The sequence below is a fragment of the Lissotriton vulgaris genome, chromosome 11, assembly GCF_964263255.1.
Source record: "Lissotriton vulgaris chromosome 11, aLisVul1.2, whole genome shotgun sequence".
NCBI lineage: Eukaryota > Metazoa > Chordata > Amphibia > Caudata > Salamandridae > Lissotriton > Lissotriton vulgaris.
Window position 1 is genome coordinate 1111832758 of NC_141699.1, and position 14309 is coordinate 1111847066.

The following is a 14309-nucleotide window of genomic DNA, read 5'->3' on the forward strand; positions in this document are numbered from 1 at the left end:
GCCTAGTGCCATGAGTCACTGGACTGCTATTGGCCGCTGCGTTCCAGAGGTTCCTCCTGGTGTTATCTGCCCCCTGTGCCACCGTCTCTTGGTTTCCTCCCACCATCCAAAGGGAGCTACAGGTGGACTCTTCCTAATTGCTCAATGGTCACGGACTTCTAAGAACCCTAAGATAATCACCAACCAGCCGGCTGTACTCTGTGCTTCGAATCCTTGGTACTTAAAATCCCAGCACTTGTGTAGGAAACTTGGGTCGTTCGACCTCTCCTTCGTCGGGGTTAGGTGGGCATCCACCCCTCACTGAGAGGTGGAGGACCTTCCATAAGGTAATTTAGTACCTTGTGCTTTAGTCTTTCAGGCATGTTGTCTCTCTGTACCCATGTGGCGACATTGCCATCAGCGCCTTTAGCCCGCCATCCTGGTTTTTGAGCTTAATGCTGACTAGAGGCTGCAGCTGGTCTCAAAACATCAAGATTTGGTTATTAGCAAGTAGAGTAACTAATCGTTAAACCTTATTATTAAATTAGCCTCCAAGTGCTTTCAAAGAACCAAGTCAGTACTTCTGGGGATACTTACTGGACAGCCTTTACAAAGTGTCATCAACGCATTTGCCACTGTGTGTTTTGCGTTGTGGGTGCATAAGTGTGTCCTCATGCTCATCATGAGGGTGTAGTGTAAAGGGAGTATTGTAGTTGCTTTAGTTCATCTGTAGACATATATCTTCACATATTCCTGGTCATAGCACTATCAAAGACCTATGTCTCCACGTACAATGTCACCGCCAGTGGCCACTGCTAACCGCATTCTCTTTATTCCACCTCCTCCTTTCGCAACTATTCCGGATACCTTCTTTTCTTTCCTTTACAATTCTATAAGTTCTTCTGGAAACCATATACATCCAACTATCTAATTATTCAAACAGTGTCTTAATGTGAATTAAAGTTGTCAAGCGCTGCTATCCCTCTACAACGACATACATGTGCATGTACATTTGCGAAACTGTACTAGAGGACAATGACTTCAGAACATCATTGGTGCATCTGGAGATCTGTGGTGATGATCTGAGCCTGCTGATTGTCTTTTGTCAGGTCATGGATCTGTTCTACGTCTATCAGATTTTCACCACCATCCTCTGGCTGTGTCTGGGGTACCTGGGCTATGGTATAGCGATCCTCTTTCTGTGTGCGGTCACCATCACCCTTTCGCTCAATGAGCTACGACAGGTACGTTCCATGAAATCATTCCTGCAAAGCCGCAACACATGGGTGAAGCCAGGTATGTGCCCACATTGATGGTTATTACTTGAAATACATGACCTGCCTCCCAGTATGACAATGTGTGACTGACCGGTGTAATCCTACTCTGCATGAATGTTATCTTGTGGTCTGTGGTGGTGGTGAACTTATGTTGTACAGTTATAGCTGCATGCAGCATACTCTGGGGGTGTAGCAATGGTGAACTATTGTGGTCTTGCTATGCCTTAGAGGTTACAAAAGGGGGTGGTGATGGACGGAGCATCTGAATCAATCAAACACTCACACCCAGTCAAAAGATCAGGGTTTAATCCATCACCGTTCTTTAGCCCACTCTGCCACCCCAGTTCAGACATGGCTATATACAAATCAGTCGGACCCTGTGCCTCATGGGAAGAGTCCAGCCCGAACTGCCAAGCCATGTCTTCCCTGGACCGGAAACAAGCTTCCGAGGACCGGTTTCTGGCATTCCAGCCATCTTCAGCCCGGCTTGCTTGAATCCAGTGGCAACGAGAGCAAGGGACTCACGTGTGAGCATACCCTGCCACACTTATGGCGGCCACAAGCGGTACGAAAGGGGGTGGTGATGGACGGAGCATCTGAATCAATCAAACACTCTGAAGCTTGTTTCCGGTCCAGGGAAGACATGGCTTGGCAGTGTGGGCTAAAGAACGGTGATGGATTAAACCCAGATCTTTTGACTGGGTGTGAGTGTTTGAAGATGCTCCGTCCATCAACACCCCCTTTTGTACCGCTTAGAGGTTACCATAGCAGCATATATAGATATACAGTGAAAAATGTGAATTAAAAAGGAGAAAAGGGAAGGAATAGATAAAAGCAATACATTCTAAGAACACTGTTTTAAATGCAAATATACTTGCAATAACCATTCTGTTCACAACAACCACACAATGGATGATGGGAGGAATGCTCTAATTACTGGCAGTCACTCAGGGTAGCCTTCCAACCCATCATTGATCTTCCCCTCCAGAGAGAGGCCCGCCTTCTGCCCAACAGTACTCACCCTGCTCTTCATAGACACAACACATCCCACACTGCCTAGCTGGGTCCCCTATAAAAGGGACTACAAGCAACCCCATATCAGTGTAACCCCTCAAAGGCCTCTTCATTGAGGTATAACCTGGATCCTGTAGAGCAGTGAGGAAGGGACCGCTGACGGTGCCGACCCGTGGCCACTCAAGGTGTTACATGAACAACGTGAATGTGAGGAGATGGATGATGACAAAAAGTCCAACCAATGACCGTCATTCCAACCCACCTCCCCCGCCCCACTCTAGACGGCGCCCGTCTTATGCAGAGGTGGTGTCACGGCCTCATCCAATAAGACATCCACAAGGTCAAACATCTAACGCAGAGAGGAAGTCAAGACTACCTACAGAGAGGGGTCCAGAAGCCTCCTGGGCGTAGAGGGTCTCAAGGCCTCAGCCAATAAGAAGAGCTGCATGCACAGATCTCCAGATTAAGACAAGGTCTTGAAAATTCATACTATGTACATGTACAAGCTCCCAATCCCACCATTGAGAGGGACTTTGGGCTACAACCAATAAAGATGCACAAGCTCAGATTTCCTCCCGCGTGTGGTCTTATGGCTCTGTCCGGTGGGGTTTCATCTTGCTGAAACATCCAGAGTGATAGGGTCTCAAAGCCTCTTCGAATGGGGACACGTAAACCCCTGAACATCCCCAGTAGAGAGGGTTTCAAGCCTTCATTTAAGTGTGGTACCACAAGCTTAGATACGCTGATGAGTCATTGCAGTGAACAAGATTAAAAAAGAAGAAAACCATCCCAGATGGAACAATGCACCCCTTGGAGGCTGATGAGGGTTCTGAGTGAAATTGTTGGGTGGGGTTAAGAAGTTACCAAAGAAACAAATAATCTTCTAACATAACATTTCCATTGTCTCTCCTAGAATAGATGCAATTTTATTACATGTGTTCATTGTGTTTGTGTCTTAACCCCTTCCATGCTCATGACGAACCCCAGCCGTCATGCAGTACGGTGCTCGTGTGCTGATGACGGCTGGGGTTCGTCACGGCCCGCCCCTGTTAGTGCTGTTTACAGCACACCAGGGGAATCGCGGCCGCATCGAAGGGGTTAATTAGTTCCATGTCTTAGCACAAGATACTAATGTAGCAATGAAACTATCTTATAAGAGTAACATAGATTTTAATTGTACTAAAAACTCACTATCTCAGCTTTTATTAGTAAATTGATAGTTGAAGTGTTGCTAAAATTACTCTATACCCATATTGTCTCAGGTTTAACATCTGCCTTTATGGTTCTTACTTCATAGCAAGCTCGCAAACTGGCCAGACTGGTGGAGGCGCACAATAATGTCAAAGTGTCTGTGCTCACAAGAGATGGAGGTGAGTGTCACAAGATAGAGATTAGAATCGGAAATATCAGGGGCTGAAAGATAAGAACAGAGTTCCTGTTAGTTTAACTCTATTCTTAGGAATAAGAATGTGCAATAGGAGGGGTTCAGTAGAAAAAGGGGTGATTTGGTGTTAGTGAATGCTTTTTATTAGAAATAAAAAAATATATATGAAAAGGTTGGCGGAGATGGGAGCAAGTTGCTGCTCGTTGAATCAGTTCTTCAGATATCCTTCTTTTAATACTAGGTGGTCAGAAGTGATACGGTCGAGCCATTTCTTATGAGCCCGGAAGGATGATTTGTTTCATTACATTTAAATTGTATTTTAAATACTAATCAATCAAGAGTAACTTTGAATATGCTAATTAAAGAAGCACAACCATAAATGAATAAAAAAATAAAATGTTCCCCAATGAAGAAGTGGACGAAGGGCTAGGCTCCTGGCGTTGCAACCTTGAAGCTTTGCTTCTGATCCCAGCCTTGATACTTGACCAACACATTTGATTTCTGACTAACCATCTTATTACTTTAAATAAAACTGAAAACATTGGGAATTATAAATATGTAAAAAATAAATTGCACAGAGGGCTATCTTGTGGGGTCCAATGACATGTTTTTAGTTTTCCTGTTCTGGATCCTACCTCCAATCTCAATAAAACTCCACATGCTCCCTACAGTCCAGCTACCAAACAAGGTTGTCTGTAAAGTACTCTGTTGCTTCTTGGCGCTAACAGTGATTTTAATTTATCAACTGCAATAAACGCTTTTCTGAAATCTCAGGTTCAGACATTAAAATTCAGGGAAGTTCTTTTGGACCGAATGACAATTTGTCTGTGCAGATGGACTGCAGAACTGGACTAAATGGTCAAGTTGAGGTGTCCCCCATGAATAACAGAAAATACAAAATTATTCTTTAATCAGCTAGGCTATTCTCCTTGCTATGCACCTAGAACTTCCTTAGGCCATGACACTCTGCGTGGACACCATGATACCCATAGTTCATGAAATAGTTTCTTTCATCTCCCATGTTCCTGGTAAATAAGGCCGTAAACTTCAGAGATCCGCTTTCAAGATCTGTTTTCTCCTTGGGCCTTTCAAAATGGCCTCTTATTCATGGAGAGTCAGAAGGACTTTATGAAACATCCACGTAGACTCTATACCAATGACACAGTCTTTATTTCAGAGTTCACCACAGCTGAGAAAGCACCGCCCTCTTCAAATGCAACTTCTCTTCTGCATTTAGGGATCTAGAACAAACACCAATGGAAAATTCTACAACTGAGCCAAATATCCCTACCAGGACACCATACAACTCACACCTGACCAAAACTAAATGAACAGAATGCTATAGGACATATGGAAGAGGGAAAAATGAACAAAGAGAATAATGGGGACAGAAGGAGAAGGAAAGAAAATAAGGCTCTGGAATAACCAAGATTTCTCAAATTACATTGTGGAGCTTTCCAGGCCGGCACCCGTTTTTCGCTTCACAGCCACATCCCATGAGCATTGGTATTGTGCCCCCCCCACACCCCATCTTTCAATCTTCATTCTGAATTGTTTTTACTGGAGAAAAAAGGCAGCCTCACTGCTCAACTATAGTTTACCATAAGACACACTTGCCACAGTCTTAACACACAATAGCGGATCTTTCCTGACCGCCTCGGGAAGCTTCACAGACGCTCAATCACTTAGATTTGCAAATGCGTCCTTCTTGGCTTTGTAATAGTTGGACTTCCTATCCAACGATTGATGGGACGGCAAGACGTGCTTTAAGACTTAGCCCTCTTCTAGTCTAAGATGTTTACCAAAAAAGATACTCCTGCTCTTGCGAAGATTGTCCACATTATTAGTTAACATTGTTAGCGTGTTCACACATGGAGGCCATCTTAGTGGATTGTATCTCGTACAGTCATCTCAATGGGGGCCACTCAAATGGTCCTACACTCTTTTTACAAGTAAGAAGAAGATTAACTGCATATTTTTTTTATAATTTTCAACAGGGTGCACTCAAGTGGAATCCCGGCTCCTCGTCCCTGGAGATGTCATTGTCCTAACAGGAAAGAATTTCTTCCTATCCTGTGACGCGATCCTGATCAGCGGCACCTGCGTCTTGAATGAAGGCATGGTCACAGGTAAAGCTTGGATTCATGTTCAATAATTCTCCATATGACCAAAGCTTTAAGGTACAGGGTTCTTGGGTACAGTTTCCATGGATGTGGATTGTCCTAAATTAAACACATTAGAAGATCTTCCTGCAGTGATGGGTGCTGTTGCTTCAGAACCATCTCACAATCAGATCAAGATTCTCTGGAGCCAGTGCCAAATCACACCAATGCTGCCAGGACTGATATAACCTTTTTTAGTTGTCTCTCGACCTTCCTTCCCTGTTAGTATTTCTGTTGTGCGGCTGTTGCTGCTGTGTCAGAATAGTAGCTTGTTCTACTCTCCTGCAGTATTGATCGAACCTGGAGCATTTCTTGGTTCTGTGCTTTTGAGCAATGTTGATGCGATGGGCTGTGGGGCTTGGTTCACGGATGCACAGGAGATGACTGAGGCCCCCACGCATTATCATTGACACTACGGCAGAGCCGGTCACTGATCGAATGCTTACATTCATATGAGACCCGTACTTTGGGGATTCGGTCTCTTTGTTGGGTTAGCCTTGCACTATCAGGGATTTGTAAAGCAAGAGGAATATTTTTTTATATGTATTAGACTAGATTGCAGTGAAGGAGAGGAGGGGCAGCATCCTAAGATGCTGCCATGGTTTGGCTATATGATTTCTGAAAATCCCAAAGCAGTTAACTCAGTTTTATCCTTCTGAGGTGTATATATGAGTAACATGTACAAGGGTAAAATAAAACCTAATGCTTCTTTGCCATGAAAGAATTACATTTTAGTGAGTTCAGTTTGTATGATCAATATGATTATTGATATAACTAATAATATTATCATTTTAGAAGTGAGTGCATACATTTTCTCATAACTTTTTATAAATTTGCAAGAGCGATAAAAGGGAAAAGAGAATGCTATTTTTATCTTTGAAGAAAATTGGGAAAAATGAAGGGAAAATGAAATGAGGATTGTTTAAGAGCACCATATGCCCAAAGCCCCTCCAATAAACGACCTATGGGTCTTTCTGTGGTCTCTGTATTGATGGAATGGCTGCAAAGCACAATTATTCACCTTTAGGAGAATGATTCTTTGATATGGCATACAGATCTTTTTTTGATTCTTGTATAACCTTATTAATGGCACCATGTTTCCATTCTAGGTCATGCACATTGACTTCCTCATCTACAAAATGCTTTTCTCCAAACACAACACTGTCTTTGCAGTTGAGAATGTCAAGTCAGTTTCCAATGTTGGCTCCAATTATGGTTCTCCCACAAAAGGGTACATTATTTATCATACAAGACATCTCCTGATGTTGCATGATTTGGAATTTATCAAGTTTGATTAATAGCACCCAATTATAAAGTTACTAGCAGCCCGTCCCGACCTTGTCCGGGAGCAATCAGGCTTCCCCGACCCCCGCCCGCCCGCCCCATTGAAAATATAGTTTACAACAGAATGTTCATGTGCAAAATTCCACTACCACAAAGTTCGGAGAAGTACAAAGATGCATTTAAACATATTCGCAGAAACAGGATTTTGTGCGTCTCCACACCTTCCATGAGAGCAGCAGTCGGGGTATAGAAAAGCGCGTAGGCGCCAGTATTAGTAAGCTTCCCTTTCACTTCCGGGAGGCATAAACATACGGTGGTGGAGGGGATTTAAACCAAATAGTTGTTCTTTTAAGACCTGTCTCCTACGCCCTGGAGAGTCCTGGTCCACAGCTATTAGCCCGGCCCCCGTCCCCAGCCTGTCCTCTGCCTGCCCTGACCCCCGCCTGCCCCGACCCCCGCCTGCCCCTACAGCAGCCCGGCCCCCACCCAGCCCCTGCCCGGGCCGTCCCCCGCCTGCCCCGACCCCTGCCTGCTCCGACATGGGTCCCCTTACCTCAGCCGCCGCTGCTCAGTTTACCACTCCTCGCCGCTTCACCTGACCGCCCCTGGCCTGTCCGCTGCTCCTAACGTCACCACTCCTCCCCGCGCCATGTCCGCCGCTCCTTGTCTGGCTCCTGGACGCCTCTCCCCCCGCGCTCCTGACGTGAGCACGCACGTCGCGGCCGGCGCTACTTTGGAGGGACTATTTTTTTTTTTTCTGTACATTTTTGAAATAACATTTTTTTTTAATTTATATAGCCTATAACCATCTACACCCCCTGACGATTCCAACGGTGTATCGGGTGTGTGGATTGGCGCTGTGGTTTCCGAGTTTACCTGCCTCAAAGGCTGAAAGTTCTTCCTTTATTATAGTAGTATAGATAATTACTGCCATATAAATGGGTTATCTATGTATATATGCAGTATTTCTATAGCTCGAACCTACCCATAAGGCAGGGGAGCACTATACATGGTTCAAGACAAGCATAAAGTTAACGAGTGATCGGAGAGGGAGATGGTTGTGGATATCTAGTGAACTGGTATGTAGTACTCTTTAAAGAGGGCATCTTCAACTCTTTTCTGAGTTGGGGTAGGGTTCGGGAGTTCTTGATGGATACCGGGATAACATGCACGTTTTGGTGCTTTCCTCACTAAACTCTGCATGACCCAGTATTTTCCAGGCATTTTTTCTCTCGTAATTTTGGCAAGTTTAAACTGGCAAAAATTACCTGGGAAAAATTGCAGAGTGACCGAGTTCACTGCAGAACTTGCAATAGTGATATGTTTGGTAATATGCATTACAGCACATATTTATATTAATCGAGCCAATCGTTATTAGCTCTATAAGAATTCTGTATTATTGCACGCTTTCTACATTATGAAAGGTATAGTAAGTGGTAAATGCTGTTTGACAGCATTTAGAGAGATGTTTAATCTCAGCTCAATTTAAATAGTCTGCTTGGGTACCCAAAGAAGACTTGAGCCGGGGTCTGATCCAGTTGTATTCTGTGGTTTCTTTGTATGTGCGACACAAGCATGTGATTGGGTGCTGTCTTGCCTCTTAGGCGGTGTCTTACCTCTTATGTCTCTTGGGTATTGTCTTGCCTCTTAAGTTTCTTGGGTGGTATCTTTTCTCTTAGACACTGTCTTGCCCCTTATGTCTCTTGGACAGTGTCTTGCCTCTTAGGTGTCTTGCCTCATAGGTTTCTTGGGTGGTGTCTTGCCTCATAGGTCTCTTGGGCGGTGTCTTGCCTCTTAGGTCTCTTGGGCGGTGTCTTGCCTCTTAGGTCTCTTGGGTAGTGTTTTGCCTCTTAGGTCTCTTGGGCGGTGTCTTGCCTCTTAGGTCCCTTGGGTGGTGTCTTGCCTCTTAGGTCTCTTGGGTGGTGTCTTGCCTCTTAGGTCTCTTGGGTGGTGTCTTGCCTCTTAGGTCTCTTGGGTGGTGTCTTGCCTCTTATGTCTCTTGGGTGGTGTCTTGCCCCCTAGGTCTCTTGGGCAGTGTCTTGCCTCTTAGGTCTCTTGGGCGGTGTCTTGCCTCTTAGGTCTCTTGGGTAGTGTTTTGCCTCTTAGGTCTCTTGGGCGGTGTCTTGCCTCTTAGGTCCCTTGGGTGGTGTCTTGCCTCTTAGGTCTCTTGGGTGGTGTCTTGCCTCTTAGGTCTCTTGGGTGGTGTCTTGCCTCTTAGGTCTCTTGGGTGGTGTATTGCCTCTTAGGTCTCTTGGGCGGTGTCTTGCCTCCTAGGTCTCTTGGGTGCTGTCTTGCCTCTTAGGTGTCTTGGGTGGTGTCTTGCCTCTTAGGTCTCTTGGGCGGTGTCTTGCCTCTTAGGTCTCTTGGGTAGTGTCTTGCCTCTTAGGTCTCTTGGTTGGGCGGTGTCTTGCCTCTTAGGTCTCTTGGGTAGTATGTATGTGTGTTCTTATATATGTATGTGTTTTCTTATATAGCGCTCGACTTACCCTTGGGCATCTCGGCGCTTGCATTGGGAACCCGTCCTGGCTTTTCCCTGTGAGATAACCCGTACTGGGCATCCCCAAGGTGAAACCAGGCATCCCGCCGCATGGGGCCGTAGTGGAGATTAAGCAAGCTATTGCCCAGAGTTGCAGAGTGTGAACCCGTGATTAGAGTAGGCACCGAAGTGAGAATTATCGAGTCCGTGGACACTTGGGCTCATACCCTGCAGCGTCGGGAATTGAACCCTGATCCCGGGTCTGACCTCTGCTTCAGGGCATGTCTGCTCTAACCAGTGAGCCACACTTCTCTTGCCTCTTAGGTCTCTTGGGTGGTGTCTTGCCTCTTAGGTCTCTTGGGTGGTATCTTGTCTCTTAGGTCTCTTGGGTGGTGTCTTGCCTCTTGGGCCTCTTGGGCGGTGTCTTGCCTCCTGGGTCTCTTGGGTGCTGTCTTGCCTCTTAGGTGTCTTGCCTCATAGGTTTATTGGGTGGTGTCTTGCCTCTTAGGTCTCTTGGGCAGTGTCTTGGGTCTCTTGGGTGGTGTCTTGCCTCTTAGGTCTCTTGGGTGCTGTCTTGGGTCTCTTGGGCAGTGTCTTGCCTCTTGGGTCTTTTGGGTGGTGTCTTGCCTCTTTGGTCTCTTGGGCGGTGTCTTGCCTCTTTGGTCTCTTGGGCGGTGTCTTGCCTCTTAGGTCTCTTGGGCAGTGTCTTGCCTCTTAGGTCTCTTGGGCAGTGTCTTGCCTCTTAGGTCTCTTGGGCAGTGTCTTGGGTCTCTTGGGTGGTGTCTTGCCTCTTAGGTCTCTTGGGTGCTGTCTTGGGTCTCTTGGGCAGTGTCTTGCCTCTTGGGTCTTTTGGGTGGTGTCTTGCCTCTTAGGTCTCTTGGGCAGTGTCTTGGGTCTCTTGGGTGGTGTCTTGCCTCTTAGGTCTCTTGGGTGCTGTCTTGGGTCTCTTGGGCAGTGTCTTGCCTCTTGGGTCTTTTGGGTGGTGTCTTGCCTCTTTGGTCTCTTGGGCGGTGTCTTGCCTCTTTGGTCTCTTGGGCGGTGTCTTGCCTCTTAGGTCTCTTGGGCAGTGTCTTGCCTCTTAGGTCTCTTGGGCAGTGTCTTGCCTCTTAGGTCTCTTGGGCAGTGTCTTGGGTCTCTTGGGTGGTGTCTTGCCTCTTAGGTCTCTTGGGTGCTGTCTTGGGTCTCTTGGGCAGTGTCTTGCCTCTTGGGTCTTTTGGGTGGTGTCTTGCCTCTTGGGTCTCTTGGATGGTGTCTTGCCTCTTTGGTCTCTTGGGCGGTGTCTTGCCTCTTAGGTCTCTTGGTCGGTGTCTTGCCTCTTAAGTCTCTTGGTCGGTGTCTTGCCTCTTGGGTCTCTTGCGTGGTGTCTTGCCTCTTAGGCTGAGTCTTGCCTCTTAGGTCTCTTGGGTATTGTCTTGCCTCTTAGGTCTCTTGGGTAGTGTCTTGCCTCTTAGGTCTCTTAGGTATTGTCTTGCGTCTTAGGTCTCTTGGGCAGTGTCTTGCCTTTTAGGTCTCTTGGGTAGTGCCTTGCCTCTTAGTTCTCTTGGGTGCTGTCTTGCCTCTTAGGTCTCTTGGGCGATGTCTTGCTTCTTAGGTGGTGTCTTGCCTCTTAGGTCTCTTGGGCGGTGTCTTGCCTCCTAGGTCTCTTGGGTGCTGTCTTGCCTCTTAGGTGTCTTGCCTCATAGGTTTCTTGGGTGGTGTTTTGCCTCTTAGGTTTCTTGGGTGGTGTCTTGCCTCTTAGGTCTCTTGGGCGGTGTCTTGGGTCTCTTGGGCAGTGTCTTGCCTCTTGGGTCTCTTGGGCGGTGTCTTGCCTCTTGAGTCTTTTGGGTGGTGTCTTGCCTCTTTGGTCTCTTGGGCGGTGTCTTGCTTCTTAGGTCTGTTGGGCGGTGTCTTGCCTCTTGGGTCTCTTGGGCGGTGTCTTGCCTCTTGGGTCTCTTGGGCGGTGTCTTGCCTCTTTGGTCTCTTGGGCTGTGTCTTGCCTCTTTGGTCTCTTGGACGGTGTCTTGCCTCTTTGGTCTCTTGGGCGGTGTCTTGCCTCTTTGGTCTCTTGGGCGGTGTCTTGCCTCTTTGGTCTCTTGGTTGGTGTCTTGTCTCTTTGGTCTCTTGGTTGGTGTCTTGCCTCTTAGGTCTCTTGGTCGGTGTCTTGCCTCTTGGGTCTCTTGCATGATGTCTTCCCTCTTAGGCTGAGTCTTGCCACGTAGGTCTCTTGGGTATTGTCTTGCCTCTTAAGTCTCTTGGGAAGTGTCTTGCCTTTTAGGTCTCTCGGCAGTGCCTTGCCTCTTGGTTCTCTTGGGTGGTGTCTTGCCTCTTAGGTCTCTTGGGTGATGTGTCTTGCTTCTTAGGTGGTGTCTTGCCTCTTTGGTCTCTTGGACGTTGTCTTGCCTCTTTGGTCTCTTGGACTTTGTCTTGCCTTTTAGGTCTCTTGGGTGGTGTCTTGCCTCTTAGGTCTCTTGGCAGTGCCTTGCCTCCTAGGTCTCTTAGGTGGTGTCTTGCCTCTTAGGTCTCTTGGGCAGTGTCTTGCCTCTTAGGTGGTGTCTTGCCTATTAGGTCACTTGGGCGGTGTCTTGCCTCGTAGGTCTCTGAGCACTGTTTATCCCTATTGGGGCAAAACCAAAGGGGATGATGGACCTAGTGTTGAAAATTGCAAGCGCTCACCCCAGTCAACTGATCTGGGTTTAATCCATTCTCATTCTTTAGCTCACTCTGCCACCCCAGTTCAGACATGGCCATATGCAAATCAGTCTGACCTGTGCCTCATGGGAACAGTTCAGGCCTGTTTTTTAAAGTTTAAAAAAAAAATAAGGCAGCAGGTCGGACAGACGTAAACGCTGTAGGTCTTCGGCTTGAAATTAAATAGAGCTCGATATTACTAAAGAAAAGCTCTATTTGAATAAGAAATTATAGCAGGTCCCTTAAAGAACAGTTGAAAGAAAACATTCTGGTATAATACTTCCCATAATTTGAAGAGGAAGCTTACCCAATGGGCGGACGAACATTGTTTTTAATAATGAGAACAGGGCTGAGGCGGATGCTGTGACTGCTTAACTAAGGCCAGGTTGCCCCTGTGCACCAGATACCTGAGTTATACAAAACTTATTAGACAAGAAATGGAGTAATCAGGACTCGTTTACTTGAAGGACTTTTGATGGGTCGGGGCGGATTCATCGCCTCTAATTTGAAAAGAACGGGAGTAACAATACTAGTGTCTTGAAAAAGAAGGTATTATATGACTATTCCTTCGAAATGCGTCGACGCTCCTATTGTAGCCACAAATTCGGTTGTATGCAACATGACCTCAGATGCATATAATTTGTAAAGCACTTGGATTTATGTGGTTTAATTCTTTTCTGGGATGTGGCAACTGATGACAAATGTTACTGTTTTTTTTTTAACTCTTGTGCAATATTTTTTTTTAATTTTTACTATGATCAATTGGTTTTAATATGTAATGTATTGTAATTGTTTTACTGTGATTTTTTTCATAAAAATGGTCTTTTTGTAATGCTCTTGAAAAAATCATATTATTTTTAATACATTTCAGCCATCTATCCACTAACTACAGGTTTTTGTGCCAATACGTAACAGACTCAAGATTGGGGTGGTATCTAATAGTGGACCTGAATGAACGTGATGTGGACTATGAATGTGTGTTAAAGTTGGATATTGACATTTTTCCAAGAGGACATCTTTGTATAAAAATGTCTTCTTTGAACCCCAGTCCTTTGGGTTACCAAGGGTTCCGCTCTCTTTTTTCAATATACACTTTAGTCTATGATCAGTGTTCACTTTATTAATATTATCTTTTATCCGACATATATTATAAAACTGAGTGAATTTTTTAGGTTAATTTTAGCATTCATTTAAGTCTGATCTAAAATAAACAATCTATTGATTCACATACACGTCCTTGTCGCTTTTTAAAGGTGAGTGCATCCCTGTGACGAAGACCCAGTTGCCTCACTTGGACAACTCAATGTCCTGGAAGGAGTTCAGTGGAGAAGATTATAAGCGACATGTGCTCTTCTGTGGGACCGAGGTCATCCGAGCAGAGTCCACGGGCCAGGGTCCAGCGAAGGCCGTGGTGCTGAGGACAGGTGAGTGCACGACAAGTAGTTTACTTATGGGGCCATGTTCAAAGTCCTGAAGTGTACTCAAAGAAACATCAAAGAGAGGAAAGCAGCGTGCTCTCCCTTAGTTAAAGAGATTGAAAGGTGTTCATAGGATAGAACTACCTGAACACCGCTGACTGCACCTGGTAAGGCGTACATAGGAAGGGAAAACATAAGGGTTACGTTTTGTGTCATTTTGGGAACCAAAGCTAACTGAGAAAAGCTAAAGATGGAGTCCATTTTAATTGAGTGGAGCGGCAAGACCATAAAATCTACAGCACTTCTCAACAACTCAAGTTCTGATGGTATTTGAGGCTAAACATTGTTCTCAATTGTCTACAGCATGACAGCATTGTGTAATTGTCAACAGCCTTTTGGAGATTAGCCAAAATTGTTGAGTTGTGTTGTGTTCAACTGAACAGGTCCATTCCACAAGCACAAATCAGGCTGGAATGTGGCCCACAAAACCTATCCTTAATAGCTGAGGAAGTAGAGCTGGGATAATCTATACAATTTATTTTTCCAGCTATAGGTACCAGGACAAAATCACCCCTGTGCATGTAATTTTGAAAACCTGATTGGTAGATTTATGTTGACTGTACTTTGGAATGACAATTTTACCAGCTT

At 45.7% G+C, this 14309-nt stretch overlaps 1 protein-coding gene across 1 annotated transcript in view; it reads left to right on the top strand.

The window, feature by feature from the left end:
- Positions 1 to 14309, top strand: part of LOC147684264 (putative cation-transporting ATPase 13A4) — a 164019-nt gene that overhangs the window by 56743 nt on the left and 92967 nt on the right. The window contains exons 7-10 of the mRNA XM_086944658.1: positions 1089 to 1223; positions 3568 to 3640; positions 5652 to 5783; positions 13497 to 13667. Coding sequence (XP_086800784.1) covers positions 1089 to 1223; positions 3568 to 3640; positions 5652 to 5783; positions 13497 to 13667 — 511 coding nt within the window. The remainder of the gene's footprint in view (positions 1 to 1088; positions 1224 to 3567; positions 3641 to 5651; positions 5784 to 13496; positions 13668 to 14309) is intronic.